Genomic DNA, 18,905 nt, shown 5'->3' with positions numbered 1-18,905 from the left:
ATAGGCTAAAGAAGGCGAAATGAATATAACTGCATGTGCTATCCGAGTCTACTGCTCAATGGCTATTGCATATCTCGATCAACAAGCTTTTCCTTGTCACCTCAGGGCTCTCGCTAGCTCAATCCCCTCGTAGCTTTCAGAGTTCCTCAATGTGTGCCTGCTTGTTCCCTGCGTAATCTCGTCCATTGCGTTGTATCCAATTCCAGTCTCGTGAGCTTTCATGGCGGAGTTGGTGGCCGTCGATGGACCCATGGCTAGCAGAACGTTACGATTCGTCTCTTCCTCTATCTTCCTTCCTTCCTCTAGAGTGTTCATGCCAATTTCTGTTGGGAAGGCACTCTGTCCATCCGACTTCAAGTATCCATTTCTCTCATCCGATCTCGACGTTGCGTACATCTCCGTGAAAAGGACTCGCAGAACCGGGATAGATGACGCAACGATTGTGACGTTGATCTCGGCTTGTCCCCATATAAAGAGCAGAGATAAGCGATCTGCAAAATAATTAGAGAGATCCACGTGGATATCAGGAAGGTATTCCGATGCTCACATGGTATATCTGCGCCCTCGGCAATAGTCACTATTTTGATGACCTTGATCACCCCGACTAACCCTGCAATGACACCGAGGCTCATAGCTACAGCAACACCAATCTTTTCATGGCGCTTCAGGCCTAGTCTCCATATCATTGGCCATGGGAGCAGAGACAAGATGAAGTCAACCAGTGCCGAGTATGCTGAAATCATACGTTAACTTGCTATTTGCAAATATCCATCTCATTTCACCTGTTACTCACCATTCGACACCATGTGCATAATGACCGAATCCTCAACTCGCCAGCAAGATCCGGGTAGGACAGCTTCATAAGAGTCTGACGGCCTGTCGCAGGCCGCCTTCCAAGCGACAACAGCGCTAGTTGCCAAGACTGCGTTCATGGATATGATCAGAAACCAAATGAAAACCTTCAGTTTCCCAGACGCAATGCGCAACATTGTGACTGCAAAGGACGTTTTGCTGAGGGCCAAGGCGACCTTGTTCATGACGACGTTGACAGACGACAGGGTGAAAATATGGGCTGAGAAATCTAGGGACTTTCCGAACCCAAGTCTCATAAGCTCTGTGGTGAGAGACGTCGAGACTAGCAGGAATATCTCCAGAGATCCATCGTCAGCAATGAAAGCTCCACCAACGGATCAACAAGCCTCTTACCCAAGACGCCACCAAGAGATAGTCATCTGTCCATAAGCCACGGGATCTGATCTTCTTGCAGTAAACACGACAGAACAGAAAGACCGTCGACACCGAAATCATAGCCCATATCGAAGCGACAACCCTAGGCGCCGGATCTTTTGAAACGTCAATTACGAATGGCACCGTAGAAGAGACATTTCGCCCGAGAAGGCCTGCTAGACTCTTCGAGCTCATTGTGCGGAGGTATGTGAAGACGCTGGAGGAAACAAAAACGGCAGACCGGAAACTTTTCACGGCAGTGGTTTTCACTGTTGGGGCTCATCTTAGATTAAAAAGGCAGATTTTCCGCTTCCGATGAAGATGTCAAGTCTTTTCGGGAAAAAGAAACAGTTTCGCTTCCACTTCCCCATCACACGTCAGGGCCGAAGCTCAAAAAATAAAGAATACAGAAGACGCCATCCGGCAACATGTTCTGAGGCAACCGAGCGAACTCTTGGATCATGTTCGCGTAGGGGGCCAGACCTCAGTGAATCAATGCAAGGATGCCATTCACATCAAAAAAAGAAATACCATACCAAAATTTGGGATAGTAATCCTCGGCCGCCCCGCACGATGTGAGTGATCATTGGCCACCATAATTATTTGAGTGACCAAGCCTCCCGACGGGGACTAGTCGATACTAGGGAAGCTACGTGCATCACAAGCTTGACATCGAGTGTTTGATGCCATCTCGTCTCGGACTTCGAAGTGAAACAAGGCCTCCAGAAAACTAGAAGAAAATGACAGCAATTCCATGAAAGATAGCTTTGCTGGCACGCTGGGCAGGCAAATCATAAATCATAATACGCTTGGGCAGATTTTTGACTGACTACTGACAAGCTTTTCACCACGCAGTTCAGCCTAGAAGTGTCATTGATTCTTGATGTGTCTGATCGCTGATTGGTGATGAGATTCTCGGCGAGACCAGGATTTCGTAGAGATCCCGTAAGATGATCTGCCACTGTTGCCTTGCACTTATTAGCGTGATGAAGACGTCTTTTGGAGGGTTGCATGTCACACCATTGAATCCTTAAGCATCTTTGGCAATGCACTGAGGCGATGCAAGATCGCCCCTGTGGTTCAAGAATCATTGGGACGATCAGCTTTCGTACATGTATACTAGGTAAGATCTGAGACTCCCGTCGCATCTCATGAAATGGTCCCGGATGCTCCGTCCCGGCAGGTTGGTCTAGAATCTCTCTCTCCGCTGATGCCTTGCATCATGCTAGCTGCATTGCTAGTCTCAAGCTAGTCTTTTCTGGCCCTGCAGCTTTGACAATCTATTCGTTGGCTTTTCTGGAAGTTTTTGCAGGACTCGCAAAAGGAAGTTCTCGAGAATTGACCAACCACCCTGCTCAGTGACCCTTGTAAGTGGCGGCTGGAGTTAGACACACCACGCACGTTGGGCCGTAAAAAGTACACTAGAGAAACGTTGATAACCATTTTGCCCAGTTGCTGGTCAATTATCGCAATGATCTCTCTCCGTCGCAGAAGATTTTCTCACGTGATACGTTGAAGACTAATTGTCACAGAACGGACATTGCTAAATCAAATTGTCACCCCTCATGAGGTGGGTACCGAGTCCTTCTTTAGAGGCTCACTCAGACACCGTGTTCTCCGGCCAAGCTGAGGGGCATGCGAGGCTGATTAGAATTTCTTGGAATAGCGTGACTTGAGTGAAGCTACGTTTTCTGCATGCATGATACTAAGAAAAATGCCTCAGATCTTAATGCAAGCTAGCTTTCAAGCCTGCCAGTTCTAGATCGCATACAGCTTCTTCAAGAAAGGCCATTCCATGTGTTCAGATCTTTCGTCCAAAGGTGCGGAGCTGAATAAGGTAATTTCCATTGAGTTCTCGGCCCCACTACGGGACCGAGTGGTGTGCTTATCGATAAGCCAGACGGACCCGAAGCTGGCGGTAATCGTCGGCAGAATATTTGCTGTCTGAATTGCGACACTCGGGTTTCTCTCGAAGCTCCAAATGCATGTCTCGCACCACGGATTTCCGATATTAAACCCAAATGCTGCTTTGCTTGCGTCGCACGTGGGCGCGGCGTCCTCCCTTACAATGTCTAGCGCAGACACCCGGTAGACGTGCTGCCGCGACCAAAGCCACGATCGCCTCAACCGTTCTGAAGGAGACAACCCCGACAGCGTCAAGGTTGGCTGAAACGGGACTTTGGTCGATGCCATCACGTTCCAAGAAGGCGGCAAAGGGCAGTGCTGATGCAAAAAAAGTCAAGGCGAAGAAAAAGGCAAAGGGCGACAAGTCGCGTGTCAATGTCGTGGACGAGAAGCTATGCGGTGCGTTCGTATTGTCCGTATTCAGTCGCATTGCAAACCAAGACGCTAATTGGGATTCCCACCAGATGATATCCTCAAATACATAGGCCCTACACTCGAAAGACATGTTGGCTGCGACTTGATTGACATCAACCCGGGCGCCGGCGTCTGGAGCCGCAAGCTCTCCGAGGTCCTCCAGCCGCGCACTCACATCCTCATGGAACCCGACGAGGACGTTTACAGACCCTTCCTCGAGCCGCTACTCGAAAACCCGAATACACAACTGATACCTCAGTCCGGAATCCTCTGGAACGAGCTGAACGAGGTGCTCGGCCACATCCAGAACCAGGTCCCTCAGCCCAAGGGTCCTGACATCGAGCCTACGCGCAACGACACCCTCCTCGTGACGGCGAACCTCTCCTTCTTCCCCAAGAAACGTTATCGCAACTTTGATAGCGTCGCCGCAATGGTGCTCTTTCAGCTCATCAGCAGCATCCGCACCGGCACACTTTTTCAAAAATACGGCCTCGTGCGCATGCTGGTGTGGGCCAACAACGACGACCAGCGCTCATTCCTGGCAAGAAACATCCAAGGGCGGCGCAAGTCGGCGATTGAGGCTGAGTTTGCTTGCGAGTGGCTCGGCGTAGTGGCCGGCACGGAGGCGCATTCGAATTCGGACTCCAAGAGAGACGTCTGGCACGTTCGCGATCGATGGATTGATATCGACAGCACAAGGGACGCACTAGAAAGGATGAAGAAGAATGGGCTGGAGATGCCAGAGGGACGAAAGTTAGAGTCTACAACGCAGGCCGAACAAGGAGCTATCGGCCCTGGGCCCCACGCAGGCGTGCAAACGCCGCATCTCAGCCGGCCCTACGTGGCGGAGCTGAAGGAACTCGAAGACGAGTTGGCGGCCGGCACCATGGACACGTCGAATTCATCAAAGTCTTTCAAGCGCCTGAAATTCCTGCGGCACACACTGAAAACCCAAGAGGAAGACGCCGAGAGCAACACGGCCCTCTTAGCGGAGATGTACGAGCTCAGCCGACTGCGTGCAACCAAGGCCATCTCGGACGCGGAGCTGAGGGAGCGAGAACAGGCGTGGGAGGCCAAGGTCTCGTCAATGGGCAAGAACTTCCTCATCGACTTCCGCGTCATCCGGGACAACTTGCACATCTTTCGGCAAGACCCGCCGGTGATGCTTTGGGACAGGCGACCCTACGAGCCGCTTGCCGTCAACCCCGACGAGTTCTTCCCCAACGTCGAGTGTTGTCTATTAGATATCCAGCCCAAGGCGATGTATCCGCTCCTCCGGCAGTCCGGGCCGGGCACCTCGCGAGCAGGCGACATGTTTGAGCTGTTCCGGAGTTCCATGCTGGCGCAGGGCCTGGAGCCCGTCAGCAAGTCTTTGGAGCGCATCTGGCCCGGGGCGGCGGAGGGCATCTTGCCACACTGCCCTAGCCTGCGGGACCCGGACCAGGGCGGACTGACTGGAACGGGGCACGCGGAGCTCTGTTCGAGAGTCCTGAGCGAGAAGCAGTGGATGGAGCTGATGGAGGCCTTCATGGCATGGCCATTCCACCCAACGTACGAGGAGATGATTGGGCGATTGGCGGACGACGTTGAGCCCTCCGACGATGATCACAACGCCGGCGGCAGCAGCATGTCGACGGATGCGGCATTGGCGTAAAAGGCTCCATGAGAGAAAGCAGGCATCTCGTGCTGCCATGGCATCAGGGGTCCGGCGGGAGCCGCGGGCAGCACTCATGATTCACTAAACCTGTATAATTATGTACACAACCCCTCTGTATCTAGTACGTATATCGTAGGCTACACCCATCTGGCATATCCATGTACTATCATAATGTATGTAGTATAAAACTTCACAGGAAAGAAACATGGAGGTGATGCAGAGTAACCTGGTAGGTTGTTTTCCGATCACACATTGACGGTAGATGGAGAGAATTGTCAAATCTCGGAAAGTCTTTCGTCAACGCCTAGCTCCTGACCCATGAATGTGTTTGCGCAGTCAAAGACTCGTAGTTGGCCTAGAATTGTATTTGTCCGCAGTGATCGCTTGGGAACATTATATGTGAAGCGCATTGCACACCTGCCTTGATGCATCTAGAAACGGCCGAAGCATTCAAATCTAACGGTGCTCGTCAATGTCAGGGGTCCAGGGTCGGGAAACACCCAGAACAGCTTTCGGGAAGAAGCGCAAGGGATGCACGGTGAGCCGCGATGAGGGAGTGCGGGGGCTGCGTAAGCCGCGTCGCGGGTGAATAGAGGTTGAGGGCCAGATAGATGGACCATGACGACACTGGACAGCACTGAATGGGGATGAGCTTGTTGGAACTTTGGAAAGTGAAAGCACGGCTCTGAGTCTTCTGAGAGCGATGTCTGGGATCGGGAATGACGAGCAGACGGTCTGATGAAGGCTTGCGCAAATAAATGGGGAATCGTGTGCCTGGCTCCCAGAGTGTGATTGCAACGTGGACTGAGCAGGTTCTTCACAAGTTGCAGGAGGCTATGCTCACGACTTCCTGGGTATGTCTTATTATGAGTATACGCGTCCGCCGTGCATTTAATTACATGTTGGTTTGCTTTTGGTTCGTGATTCGCGGATAGACAGATGAGCAACATGGGATGAATGTGGTCACTGGTAGCACTGTAGCACAAACAGACTGACACGCGTGTCTTCTAAACGTTGCAAATTGATCCCACGTGGGGTTTCGAGGGGATGGGGAAGACCCGCACTCGGTTTCTCGTCATCTCATACGTAGTACACATAACTGTGAGATGACAAAGACACTTCACTGACGAATATTCAGAAGTTCAAGTGATGAACTAATCAATGAAGAGTCAGGACTGGGGATGAAAGGTGGAGTTTCGGCTCTTTGTCACACCTCGATCGGGGTGGCAGCGGGACTAAATGGCCACCAGTTCCCAATTTCCCATTTCCCGGTTCTCATCTCTCATCTCTCATTGCCGTCCGTCCATCATTATCCAACGGCGACAGATTCGTTAGGACGATGCATTGGAGACAAGACATATATTCGTACCACTCACTGTACTGCGTGTATGTGAGGGCGGATGTGCTCAGGGGTTGAGTCGCACAGCAGGAGTGCATGCTGTGTAAAAGCTGGATCGTCGGGCCCCCCCTGCCTGTCAGTCTAAGCGCTAGAAGAATCGCTAGCTCAGGAGCTTAGCACCAATACCGAGCGCCGAGCAGCACGTTGCCCCTTGGGCTAGCAGAGGTTGGCGCACGCGGCGAAGCTGGGAGAGGTCTCGTGGCTTCAGATACAGGCGCCACTTGTTCTCGATTGAGATGAGACATGTTGTAGCTTGGACTTGGCGTTGATGGCGAGGAAGCCAAAGTGCATCTTTCTCTCTAAGGTACTGCACACTAGGTACCTACAGTAAGGTACTAAAGTAAAGTAGTACGAATAGCGCGAATGTCCTTCCCGCAGCCCCTTACCCCTGGACCCTGGCGATAGAGTGATGGCTCTTTGTCCAAATGTTTCATGTTTTCTCTGGAATGCACGGCAACGGTTTTGGCTGTGCTTCTTCAAGTGACGTGCGCCCGATATAGTCCCCAAGTAGAGTACGGATACTGATGCATCGCGATAGAGGGTGGAACTTGGAGGTGATTGCAGTAGGTACGTATCTGGGACTCGTGGTCAGCAAGTGAAAGTGTTGCATAGGTACTCAAGGTAGTCAGTCATATCCATACACCAAGATGAACTCGAACATGTAGCTATTCATCAGGGTGAAATACCTAGACCCCTATTTATTTTTCGCCAATTATGTTGTCATGACACACAGAACGGTTCCTGGATGGCGCCCCCTTTTCGCCGTTTTCACTTCCACTAAGGCCAAGACTAAGGTAAGGTACCTGAGCCCGTCAATTTAGTCAGGCCGTGATAGTAGTACCGATACTCGTCGTTGCGACAACTAGGTACCTACCCAAGGTCAGTCAGAACTTCTGCTATTCGTACAAACCGAGTGTTGTTTAACCTCTGAAACTGTCTATTAGGAGGAAGCAAAGAAACCCACGTCAACTGCCGGGGAACCGAAAGACTAAAGTGGCTCAATCCGCTGCCTCCCACCATTCTCCTGAGGTAAGGGTAAGATAGGTATCTAAGTACCAAAGACCACGACTCTAGACTCTGGACTTCAGCGAGACACAGTACCTAGTGAAAGCAAGCCCATTCAAGAAAAAGAAACGAAAAGATAATACTCCGGAGAACCAAACCACACATGCTGAGTACATTACCTGCCTTTACTCCGCCCAGACTCCAGACTCCAGTGTACCTACCATCTGTCCAAACCTTGGGATCTCCCATGCTTACTTGAAACTTGTCTGGGCGTCACCTTCTTCCAAGTTCCCCCACCCGCACAGCCCACGGTCCACTGTCCCGCAGCCCAAGCGCTCGGCAGCATCTACGCAGTACCTATACATCATCACCACAATATTCCAGGTTCATCATCAGCATCAGCATCAACATTCGGACCTGCATCAAGCCTCTGCAGCCCCCCTTCGAGCACATGTCTACCGCCCCCATCGGAATCTTCCAGTCTTCTCCCAACAACCATCAACTTCTCCAGCTTCCTCCGATTGACCTGGATCTTTCATCTTTCCCGTCCTCCCGTATCCCGACCGTCTCATCCCATCCCGTCCCATCCAACTTCACGGATATCCACACCTCCATCCACAATCCACATGCGCAGAACGGATACTCCGTAACACCGCCCATCCATCCATCCACCTGCCTCAGACATCATAGGTAGCTGCTACCTTGCCCCATACCTACCTTACCTCAGATCAGCATCTCCACGTTGTCGCCCATCTCACTTTGCCGTCACTGCGCCTTCCCATCTGCCGTACTCTGCGTACTGCGCACTCCCGCATCCCTATCCGAACAAACACCCGCTGTCCCCGTCACTTTGGTCCAGTTTGCCTTCGAATACCTACAGCACCAACTTCTAGTCGTCCTCTGTTGGCACTGAGTTACCCACGGACCAGTCCTGTGCACGAAGCCGCCTCTTCCCTGTTCCGACATCCAATCTCGACCTCCTCGTCCTTCAGTCCACCTTCAATGGCACTGTTCTAACCAGCCGCCCGTCTTCCTCCTTGAGCACTTCTTCTTTTGCTCCTTCTTCCGTCATTCCTTACCTTTCTTCTTCATCCAATCAATCCCGTTTCACTCGGTCGGCTTTCTTCTTCCTTGTAATTTCTCGTGTTCCAACTGTTCATAGAGCTTGGCACCGTTGGGTCCTTCGAATCCCCGACAACCACCTCGAATCGTGTCTCGCGATTTCCGACTGCAACACCCAACCGGCCAACAACCAAGCTCCTGCTCTCCGCGCCTCGAGCCACGCTTTACCTTCTTCTCGATCGCGGTCTTGCGCTACCGCTCGCTTGTTGAACTGGCCTGGCTGAGCCGGCTGCCAGGCCTCCTTCATCCGATATCCGAACCATCCTTCCACTCGAGTCCATCTTCCACCCCCCCGGGAACGACTTGCGACGATACCCAACCTCACTACCCCTTCCCACGACCCCGCGACCACTCGACACCATGGTGAAGCTCATTCCACCATCATTTCCGCCCCGGCGGCCTTCGAGCTTCCTCCGCTACGCCGCCGCCGTCATCTTCTTCGTGGCACTCTTCTACTACTTCGACCCGCGATACCCAAGAGAACCTCTGACACAGCTTCAACCAGAGAAGCCGAAGCAACCCCCGCAGGCACCAGACCCAGTGGCTCCGGCACGGGTTGAGGATGTCACAAAGCCGACAGCTCAGGCCGAGACGACACCGATACCTCCGAAAGCCGATCAAGCATCGCCGGGAGCTAAACCCTCCTCAGCGGGGAATACCAAGGTCGAAGGCGGTGACGATCCGTCAAAAGGACATCCCATCGATGCCTTGATCAAAGATGCCGACGAAACGTTTGATAAGTTGTTGGAGAAGGAGACCAAGACGCTGCCCGCCGCGGCCAAGGCCTACCGCGAGCGACGTGGTCGCCACCCACCGCCGGGCTTTGACGCATGGTTTCAATTCGCCCAGGATCGCAAGGCCGTCATTGTCGAGGACTTTTTCGACCAGATCTACCACGATCTAAAACCGTTCTGGGGCCTCGAACCATCGCGCATCCGAAAAGAGGCGGCTGAGTGGGAGATGGTGATCAAGGTGCGCAAGGGTCGAGCTACCCGTATCAGCGACTGGTTCTGGACCATCCACTGGACAAACATGCTCAAGACGATTGAGCACCTGCTACCCGACATGGACATCGCCCTGAACCCGATGGACGAGCCGCGTATGGTGGTGCCGTTTGAGGATATGGAGCAGCATTTGAGGGACGCTGCCCTGACGGAAGGGATGCCCGAACCGAAAAAGGTTATGAACACATTCCAGGCTCTGCCTAGTAGCAAAAAGGAGCTCGACCGCAACGTCAAGGTCAAGAGCAAGCACTGGGATAAAGTCACGAGTATGTGCCCTACCAACTTCTCGTCTACCCCACCTACAAACTCTTTCTCATGGGACGAACAACACCCGAATACTAACAACCGTCTTCAGAACAGTACTGGCTCATTGCCCGCCGTGGGTGCCCTCCCGACAGCCCTGCTCGACTGGCAAAGACGCAAAGGACCTTTAACCATGCCCCCGCCGTTTCGACAAAGTATGCCAAGCCGCATATGCGCGACGGTTTCGTCTCCAACTACACTCTCTCGACCCATATCTGCCACCAACCCGACTTGCAAGGCCTCAATGGCATCTTCATTGAGCCCCTCAGCACAGCTGCCACGCCTGTGCTGTTCCCCATGTTTGGCGGTTCCAAGCTGGCTGTCAACAACGAGATTCTGCTTCCTGCGGCCATGTACTGGACAGAGGAAGAACGGTTCAGTGGCGGGGGGTACCATGGGGGTCGCTGGAACAAGAAGAAGGACGCGGTGCTCTGGCGCGGCGTCGCAACGGGTGGGCGCAACCGCGTGGATAACTGGCAAGGGTTCCAGCGCCACCGCTTCGTAGCCATGAACAACGCGACCAAGGTCACGGGCGCCGAAGACGGCACGATGGACCCGATCAACTTTTCTCTGCCCGACAAGATGTACAACATCGCAGCGCAGGCGGTGGGTGGACTGGGCGACTGGATCAAGTCGTGGGCCAATGTTGGGTTCACGGATCTCATGTGCGAGCCCGAGGGCAAGGCCGGAACGTGCAACTACACGAGCCCCCACTTCAACCTCACCGAGGGGGTCATGCTCTCCGAGATGTACGACAACAAGTACCTCCCCGACGTTGACGGCAACAGCTTTTCGGGCCGGTACCTCGCATTCCTGGGCAGCACGAGTCTCCCCATCAAGTCGACGCTGTGGCGGGAATGGCACGACAGCCGTCTCGTGGCATGGAAACACTTTGTGCCGATGGACACGCGGTATAACGAATATTACGGCATCATGGAATACTTTTTGGGATACGGCGACGAGAGACCAGGCCACGACGCCGAGGCGGAGAAGATTGCCATGGCGGGCAAGGCGTGGGCCGAGAAGGCGCTGCGCAAGGAAGACATGCAGATTTACACTCTGCGGTTGCTTCTCGAGTACGCGCGCGTTACGGACGAGAGAAGAGAGAGGATGGGCTGGGTGCATGACTTGCTGGCGGAGCAGACATCCAGTTGAGAGAGAGCGTGAGGACGCAGAAAGGATTGTTGTTTCGTCGCATGGATACCACACCGCGGAATACGGGAAGTCAAAAAGGGCATGGCGTTATTTTATCTCTATTATAGTGTTCCGGTCCGTCTCTTTGGGGAGTTTTTGGTGTAACTCGCAAGGGCCCCTACTTGTCAGCCTTTTTATGGGTGTTTTGAGACTTTTGTCTACGGATCCTACCGGGACTGACTCCCTCAAACGGGAGAATGAGGAAAGCATGAAATCGGCATCATTCTAGGTATTGATATAACATAGGTCATGTATGCTGCATGGCAACTAGTACATACCACTGCCAGGTCTAGCGGCGCATCAAAGTGCCATGTGCATGTGAATGTGAGGGTGGTATTGCATGTTGCGAAGATGTCGGAGGCAGGTTCCGATCTTACTTTTTACATGACGTGAAAAAGGAATGGCTCGGTCTTCGGAAGGCAATCCCGTAGACCGGAGACGACGTCTGCCGCATGTTGCCGTTCATAGGCGAGCCGCACGAGGAGCTATGGAGTAATAATATCTTGAATCTCATTGAGCTGCCGATAGCTTTAATCAACTGGTCCGTGTACAGCAGAGGTAAGTCATTTGATCACTTTCACGAGACACATGGCGGGAGGATTGGAGACGCGGCTACGAGTCATAATCAAGTCCAACCCGCCAATGTAGTCGTTTAGGGTGCAGACGATTACGCGATGATAAGGCAATTTCGAGACGAGAGAATGCGCCTCTTTTACGTAAAGCCAGGGAGCGTCCTTGCTTCGAGGGCCTTTGGGCAGGTGAGGGGTATAATCGGGAGAGACAATGTAAACAGGCAGATGAGAGTTCTTGTGCTACCTGCTCAAGCGCGGGAGCTAGCGGGTGAGAGTGACAGCGTGCTTGCGTTGAGAGTTGAGCCCATTTCCAGTCTTCCGAAGGATGTATCTATATCTGGGAACTGTAGACGGGGGTAAAGTTGAACTGGCCGGCGGGCGGGCTAGGCCCCGGATAATAGACGATGGGAAGGACGTCATGCGGCCACCCCTGGGAACTGATTGATAACAAGAAACGTGAAAAGGACAAGGTAAGGTAGTCAAATGGTCAAATGGGGGACGAGAATCTGAGGTGAGAACATGGGGGTCGAGGGATGCCGGCCCGGGCACGAGTCGCTGAGGCTTTCAGTGTGAGATGAGAATCGAGATGCAGCAGCGGTGCGGGTCCGTGACGGGCAGGGCCCTGCTGCCCTGGTTAGTGACTCGTGGGAGGAGGGGAGGGCCTCAAACCGCAGTGGCACAATTGGGACCTCGGGTCTAGCACACATTGTACGTAATTGAATGTACTCTGGGCGTATCAGACTTGGGAGGGCACTTCACGGCCAGATAAGAGGCATGTCTGAGAAGAGACGAGACCAATCGATAAGGCATGAAAGGTGCGAACCTCGGAAAATCGACACCTGGCTGTCTTTAGTAGTTTTGCACTTACCCAACCTCACCTTAGGTAAGGCAGGCAATGCAGGTAAGGTAAAGGCAGGTAGGGGAAAAGAGAAGATAATGGAGAGAAAATGGCTGCAGTCCGGATACCTTCGATTGCTCTGCCTTGGAACGGGTGGTGGTGGTGGTGGTGGTGGTGGTCCGCATCACCCCCTCTTTCTCAACAAAAAAAGAGCAGAGAAGAAATGAGAAAAAAACTCTTTTTTTTCTCTTCTCACTCCCGTATTCCGAAAAGACCGAGCTTCCGTCCGTGATTTTCTTGGTTGTGTGAGTGTCGGGTGTGAGATTGTCATGCGCCTTCGCGTCGCCCTGCCATTAGGGAACATCACCAAGTCCCGGAGGCGGTGATACTGGTGAAGTGGACAGCGGACGTGGGCGACGGGCCTCTTTAAATAATGCCTCGCGCGTTTTTCCGCCGGGTCACCTGCCGTTAAGTGGCACACCTCCGGGCGCGCCAGACCCCTAAGTGCAGGTGCTCCAGCGGTGGTCCAGCGGGCCCCAGCGATGTGCGGCGCTACGCCCGCCGACCGTGGGCCCCATAACTGTCCGGGGCTCCACTGATGTTCCCCTAAGTGCAGGTCTACCCGTGGTGGGGATGTTCGGGGGTGGACCGTCGACCTTCGTGGAGGGGCCCAAGGGAGGTTCAGGGGTCCGCAGCCTGGAACACGCTGGTGTCATTGCCGTCCAGTCGCCGTCGCCGTCGCCGTCGCCGGTCTTCACTCTTACCTTAGTCTTCAGTAAGGTGCGAGGTGTCTTACATTCCTCACCTTTCCATTGTGTCCGGTAGCGTCTTCTACACAGCTACACAGCAGAAATCTTCCGTCTTTTCCACAATCCACCCCGTCCTCGTCCGAGTTCCCCCCTTGGCCAGGAATGCGCGCGAATGCTTCCTTTCCCATCAGCCCTAGGCGCGCTAGCCATCCCATGACCGAGGCGGCCATGTTCATGGATGATGGCTGTACGGAGCAAGGTACTTCGTGGCCCGGAGCCCTTGGTGTCGCCGGTGACGGAAAGGCTTTAAACATACCTTGATTGCCCGTCTTCTGCTGATTCAAGACTCTCTACATATAATACTTCCCAGCTTCTACCCTCCTCTCAAACTCTCCTCCTTCTCTTCCTCGTCTTCTTCTTCTTCACTCCAATCTCTTACCTTGATCACCCGCCCATATCTTGTCACTGAACCAAGGTCAGCGCCACCATCGTCAACTCTCACCTACCACCACATTCCCCCCCCACCACCCGCAATCACAAAGTTCGCACTCGCGGCGCATCGCAATCATGGTTCAGAACACATCAATGGTCACGTCCAAGTTCCTCAGCAACCCCGAGGACCTCGGCGTTGTTGCTGTTGGCTTCTCTGGCGGACAGGTAAGCATTGCCCTCAGCCTACCCTCCCAAGGCAACGTAGAAATCTGACCTTCGCCTGCCTGTAGTGCAAGAAAGGCGTCGACGCCGCCCCCAAGGCCCTCATCGAGTCCGGCCTGCTCACACAGCTCCGCGACGAGCTGGGCTACAAGCTCCACGGCGACGATGAGGTGCACCTCTACACCGACCTCGTACCCGCAGACGATCCTCCCTTCCGCAACATGAAGAACCCCAAAGCCGTGTCCTCCGTGACGGAGCGCATCGCCGACCAGGTCTACCAGCAGTCGCGCCTCGGTCGCCTGACCCTGACCCTCGGCGGTGACCACAGCATTGCCATTGGCACCATTGCCGGCTCCGCAAAGGCCACCCGCGAGAGACTCGGCCGCGAGATTGCCGTCATCTGGGTCGATGCGCATGCCGACATCAACACCCCCGAGACGAGCGATAGCGGCAACGTCCACGGCATGCCCGTAGCTTTTGTCACAGGCTTGGCCAAGGAGTCTAGACCCGAGTACTTTGGCTGGCTCAAGGACGAGCACATGTTGAGCGTCAAGAAGCTGGTGTACATTGGTTTGCGCGACGTGGATGCCGGCGAGAAGAGGATTCTGCGCGAGAATGGCATCAAGGCGTTTAGCATGTTTGACATTGATAGGTACGTCCCCTCCCTTCTCTTGCACTTTCTTTTCCCTTGCAAGCTTCTGACCGTTGTAACTGACTTCATCTTCTTTCAGATATGGCATCGGACGCGTCATGGAGATGGCGCTGGCGCACATTGGCAACGATACCCCCATTCACTTGTCATTTGACGTTGACGCTCTGGACCCCATGTGGGCGCCATCAACGGGCACCCCGGTCCGCGGCGGTCTTACGTTGAGAGAAGGTGACTACATCTGCGAGTGTGTGCACGAGACTGGCAGCCTTGTTGCGCTGGACCTGGTCGAGGTGAACCCGTCACTCGCGGCCGAGCAGGAGGGCGCGGCGTCTGAGACGGTAAGGGCCGGCTGCTCGCTTGTGCGCTGCGCTCTGGGAGAGTCATTGCTCTAAGCTGCTAGCTGGAGCGTGCGTGGGACAGAAGGGGAATGATACGGTCATGAAGGGATTCTCGACTTCTGGCAGAACCAGGGCTGCTGATGGAGAACGGCACGGGCTGCCTATCTATGGTTGTGGGAACACAGGGACGATTAAACGGAACACGGAGGCAAAGTGAATTTGGCGCATAGCGCAATAGAAGACAGAACAAGTGAGGTAGCCAGGGAAACTGGTACGGAGTCAGACACGGGGTTGAGGTAGATATATACCAACGAATAGATTTATGAGCCGACCTTTCGTTGTCATGATTGATGCTAGGTAAGGTACCTTGGTATAAGGTCCCTTTGGTAACTCATTAAACCAGCGATTATTCAAAAGTTTCCGATTTATACAATGCAATCACGTGGCTCAATTCCAAGGTCTCAACGACAACACAAAATTCAATTAGGCATAACGACGTGTGAAGTGGAAGGCTGAAGTCGTGAGGTGGTTCGGGTGTACCTTGTATTGGACTTTGAGCCTCGGAAACCTGGGCCGTGGGTGGCTGGCAGTGACAGCACAGAGGACCCCACTTTCCTGCTCACGGATGAGATGTGTCGGTACCTTACGTGCTTACCTAAGGCTAAGGAAGGGACGGAGTCGGGATACCTTCCATTCGCCCAGCCATCGCCATTTCCAAATGGAAGGAGAGATCAATTAATGTACGGTGTATCCATACCTTGCCTTGACTAAGGCAAGGTACCTATTCCCTATTCGCAGATGAGAGAAGGCTCGCCCCCAGTCACAATTTTCAAATCTACAACATACATACATTTCATAGACGATTTCTCAAATCGCAGTACATAATCTTCCCCGTCTAACCATCAGGTAACTACGGCGTAAATACGACATACTTTGGTTTGACGTGGCACCCTCCAAAACAGCCGCCGCGCCAACACCAGGGCAACCCACACCATCCATTCGATCCGTCGCAACCACGCCCACCTTACCTTGCCTTGGGTACTGTGCAGGAGTCAGGCCGAGTTCTACCTGATTGCGAGGCGCTCAAAAGCCGTTCCTGCTACCAACCCTGCCCCTCTAATAAGACGAACCCTTTGGCACCCGACGAGACGAACCGAGCCCACCTTTCCGCTCGACGCAAAATACCCAATCGACGCGATTGCCGCACGCGCATTGGCGATAGCATCCTGCCCAGCCTCGCCGAATGAACAGAACCCGAGAATTCGGTACCCAACGTTGCCCATTGCGCTACTCGCCCCCGCCGCTCATCCCAGCGAAAACCCAGAACCATCGACAGACCGAGAGCATCGAGCACGATCGATTAAATACCGATATTGGAGACACCTCCCCGTGCTCCATTCCGAATCTCAGCGACAGTCGGAATACCTAGGCGACGCGATCATACCCGACCAACACCAGCCCATCATCAGTAAATCGAACTACAAGCAGCAAATTTAGGCACAATGGTGGCGTCGACACTGACGGGCAGCTCCCTCTACGAGAGGCGCGTTGTCGAGCGCGTCCACCGCTACCAATGGCCCGGCATTCAACTCAACCTCTGGATCCTTGTCATGCTTGTCGCCGCCTGCCTCATCATCGGCGTCTTTGCGTCCTTCATCGAGACGCAGCAGCAACTGCTTCTGCCCATACCCTGGTGCGTGATTCACACTGCTATCTCTACCTCGCCCTCGCATTCCGTCATTTTCCCATATGCGCCTGGCCAAATGGCATGCTACGCTTCAATGACTACGCGGAAAGAAGAGGGTTCCCGGCCAAGAGATGAACTCCGCGAGACGATGCCAATGCTAACATGATGAACCATCTTTCTTCCGCGACAGGTACTTTCCCTACTACATCACCGTCGCATGCCTTGTAATCCTCTTCATCGGCCTCCTCCTCTGGCTAGTCTTCCAGCGTCGTCTCCTCCCAGCCATTGTTATGATCGGCGCCTTCATCCTCTTCATACTATGGTTCGTCGGTCTTGTTGTCGTGAGCATTCAGCTCTGGGGACCCGACGGATCCGTCTCGAGCACGTGTAACCTCGCCGTGTTTAACCGGAGCCCGACGGGGCAGAGTCTAGACACCCTCGCTTGGCTGGAACAGAGGAGCATATGTGCGTTCTCTCCTTTCCCCTACTTGCTCTCTTCTTGGTGTGATGCCTATTTGTTTCTTCTTGGATTTCGAGAAAAGACTTTGTGAACCGGAGGAATGCTAATATTCGAGATCGTGATGTAGGCCAGGCGTGGCAGGCGGTGTTTTCGTTCGCGCTTGTTGGTGCCATTTTCCTGCTTTGGATCATGGTCATGGCCTACCAGGTGTTTGCCAGCTCGTGATGAAGTTGGGCTGAGGCACAATTGTCCCGGGAATTATCATTCTCGTATGGACGTATTGCTGCGTAGTGTCGACGATGAAGACTCGAGTCGCATCCTGGCCGCAACGTATATTTTTTGACTGTATACAACTGCGTGAGGGATACTCGACATACTCAACCATTTTCTGGAATAATCTTCTTTCGGCATTGTCCGACACAACTCGACATACATACGGAAACATAAACGGTATCTAGTTTCGACAGTCTTATCGGCCGGCACGGACATATTGCCAGTTTTGCTACAAGAGACGAATTTACGAGTATGATCTGATGGGTTTAATGGTTAGAGTCGCCGTCGGAGCGGGGTCATCGTTCTCTTCCTTGGTTTCGAGCAACTGCACATATAGGCGTTTGGTGATTTTGGACGGGGGTTTCGCACCAGCTAATGTTTTGTGACTGGACCGCATGATTGCCTAGCAAAGGCGCACGAAGATGAGTAAAACGTAAGTATCCAGAAATGACGAATTGGAACTTATGGATAGTCGAATGAGGTAGCACAAGAAAGCACGGCAAGGTTTGATGGAATGACAACAGTATATCCTGCATTGCGTTGTAACCGGACTGTGCATACATTCAAGTCGTTGTCTGCTCTTGGACTGGATTTAACGCAGTTCACCCATGGAGCGATCTTGTATGGAGTACATGTTTCCCGTCTGCATTCGTCAACGGAAGCCAAGTATTCAGGTACATACCTGCCTGCATGTAGCCCGGTCCCCGTAGTCCGAGACCGGCATTGTTCAAGATCAACTGCATTTCGTCACTGAGATCGTCGTCACATGATGATTTTGTTGCAAGAAGTGAACGTGGGCAGGTACCTAGACGGTTCGCATAGGTAAGGTAGGTACAAATGTAGCTTTGACGGGAGCGGCTCTTGTTGGCGAATCGAGGCCTAGGCCCCCATGTTGATCTGACATGACGTAGCCAGCTGGCGGGGACACTGGTACGGAGTACACACACCCAAACACGGTCATACAGAGGCTCAGATTGAATTTCGAGACCTTTCACGCGCAACCATCTCGAGTGCCCTGGGCAAGTGCATGCGTTGGTTTGCCGTTCAGCCGGGCAGGCACCTTGGGAATGTCAGACAGACAAGGGTACCTTAGCTCGAGAGATAGGCTCGATTTTCAGCCTGCCAAGCATCTTGGATTGGCATTCTCTCGGGAGAAAACAAGCCATGATGGCAGGAACAGCCAACGGGTGAGGACCCTGAACCTGCTTGGCATTCCGACTGGGTTAACATGACGGGGGAAAGACGACTACGGATTGTGATAAGGTGCCTACCTAGGTAGGTAGATGAGCAGACTCAACATCCGGTTTCTCTTGAACGACGGGTCGGGAGTGCACAAGGTCGCGGTACCTTACAGTCTTGCCTTGGGAACTGCCGGCGAATGACGTAGGCAGGCAGTTGGCTATCTGACTTTGTTCAGATAGGTCAGAAATGGGAGTTGGAACTGGGAATCTG

The 18,905-nt window shown here is 53.4% G+C and overlaps 5 protein-coding genes across 5 annotated transcripts; 4 read left to right on the top strand and 1 right to left on the bottom strand.

The window, feature by feature from the left end:
* Window positions 1-96: 96 nt before the first annotated feature.
* On the bottom strand, window positions 97-1,037 carry HER10_EVM0004674 (uncharacterized protein; the record flags this gene model as incomplete). Its single annotated transcript, XM_035474310.1, has 4 exons — window positions 97-491; window positions 548-610; window positions 647-733; window positions 794-1,037. The coding sequence occupies 4 exons, from the start codon at window positions 1,035-1,037 to the stop codon at window positions 97-99; spliced, it is 789 nt and encodes a 262-aa protein (XP_035326159.1).
* Window positions 1,038-4,882: 3,845 nt separating this feature from the next.
* On the top strand, window positions 4,883-5,200 carry HER10_EVM0013155 (uncharacterized protein; the record flags this gene model as incomplete). Its single annotated transcript, XM_035482520.1, has 1 exon — window positions 4,883-5,200. One exon carries the CDS (start codon window positions 4,883-4,885, stop codon window positions 5,198-5,200), a length of 318 nt encoding a protein of 105 aa, XP_035326395.1.
* A 2,642-nt stretch (window positions 5,201-7,842) lies between these two features.
* On the top strand, window positions 7,843-11,438 carry HER10_EVM0006116 (capsular associated protein). The gene is made up of 2 exons (XM_035475711.1): window positions 7,843-9,999; window positions 10,089-11,438. Exons 1-2 carry the CDS (start codon window positions 9,090-9,092, stop codon window positions 11,189-11,191), a joined length of 2,013 nt encoding a protein of 670 aa, XP_035326200.1. The 5' UTR covers window positions 7,843-9,089; the 3' UTR covers window positions 11,192-11,438.
* A 1,982-nt stretch (window positions 11,439-13,420) lies between these two features.
* HER10_EVM0007976 (arginase) lies at window positions 13,421-15,362 on the top strand. The gene is made up of 3 exons (XM_035477514.1): window positions 13,421-14,046; window positions 14,112-14,695; window positions 14,775-15,362. Exons 1-3 carry the CDS (start codon window positions 13,957-13,959, stop codon window positions 15,085-15,087), a joined length of 987 nt encoding a protein of 328 aa, XP_035326251.1. The 5' UTR covers window positions 13,421-13,956; the 3' UTR covers window positions 15,088-15,362.
* A 407-nt stretch (window positions 15,363-15,769) lies between these two features.
* HER10_EVM0010646 (uncharacterized protein) lies at window positions 15,770-18,031 on the top strand. Its single transcript, XM_035480099.1, has 3 exons — window positions 15,770-16,726; window positions 16,911-17,185; window positions 17,308-18,031. The coding sequence occupies exons 1-3, from the start codon at window positions 16,536-16,538 to the stop codon at window positions 17,403-17,405; spliced, it is 564 nt and encodes a 187-aa protein (XP_035326330.1). The 5' UTR covers window positions 15,770-16,535; the 3' UTR covers window positions 17,406-18,031.
* Window positions 18,032-18,905: the final 874 nt, after the last annotated feature.

Source organism: Colletotrichum scovillei, assembly GCF_011075155.1.
Source record: "Colletotrichum scovillei strain TJNH1 chromosome Unknown Contig00012, whole genome shotgun sequence".
Lineage (NCBI taxonomy): Eukaryota > Fungi > Ascomycota > Sordariomycetes > Glomerellales > Glomerellaceae > Colletotrichum > Colletotrichum scovillei.
Note: the sequence above shows the minus strand (reverse complement) of the source record. Positions and strands in the feature narration are given on the sequence as shown.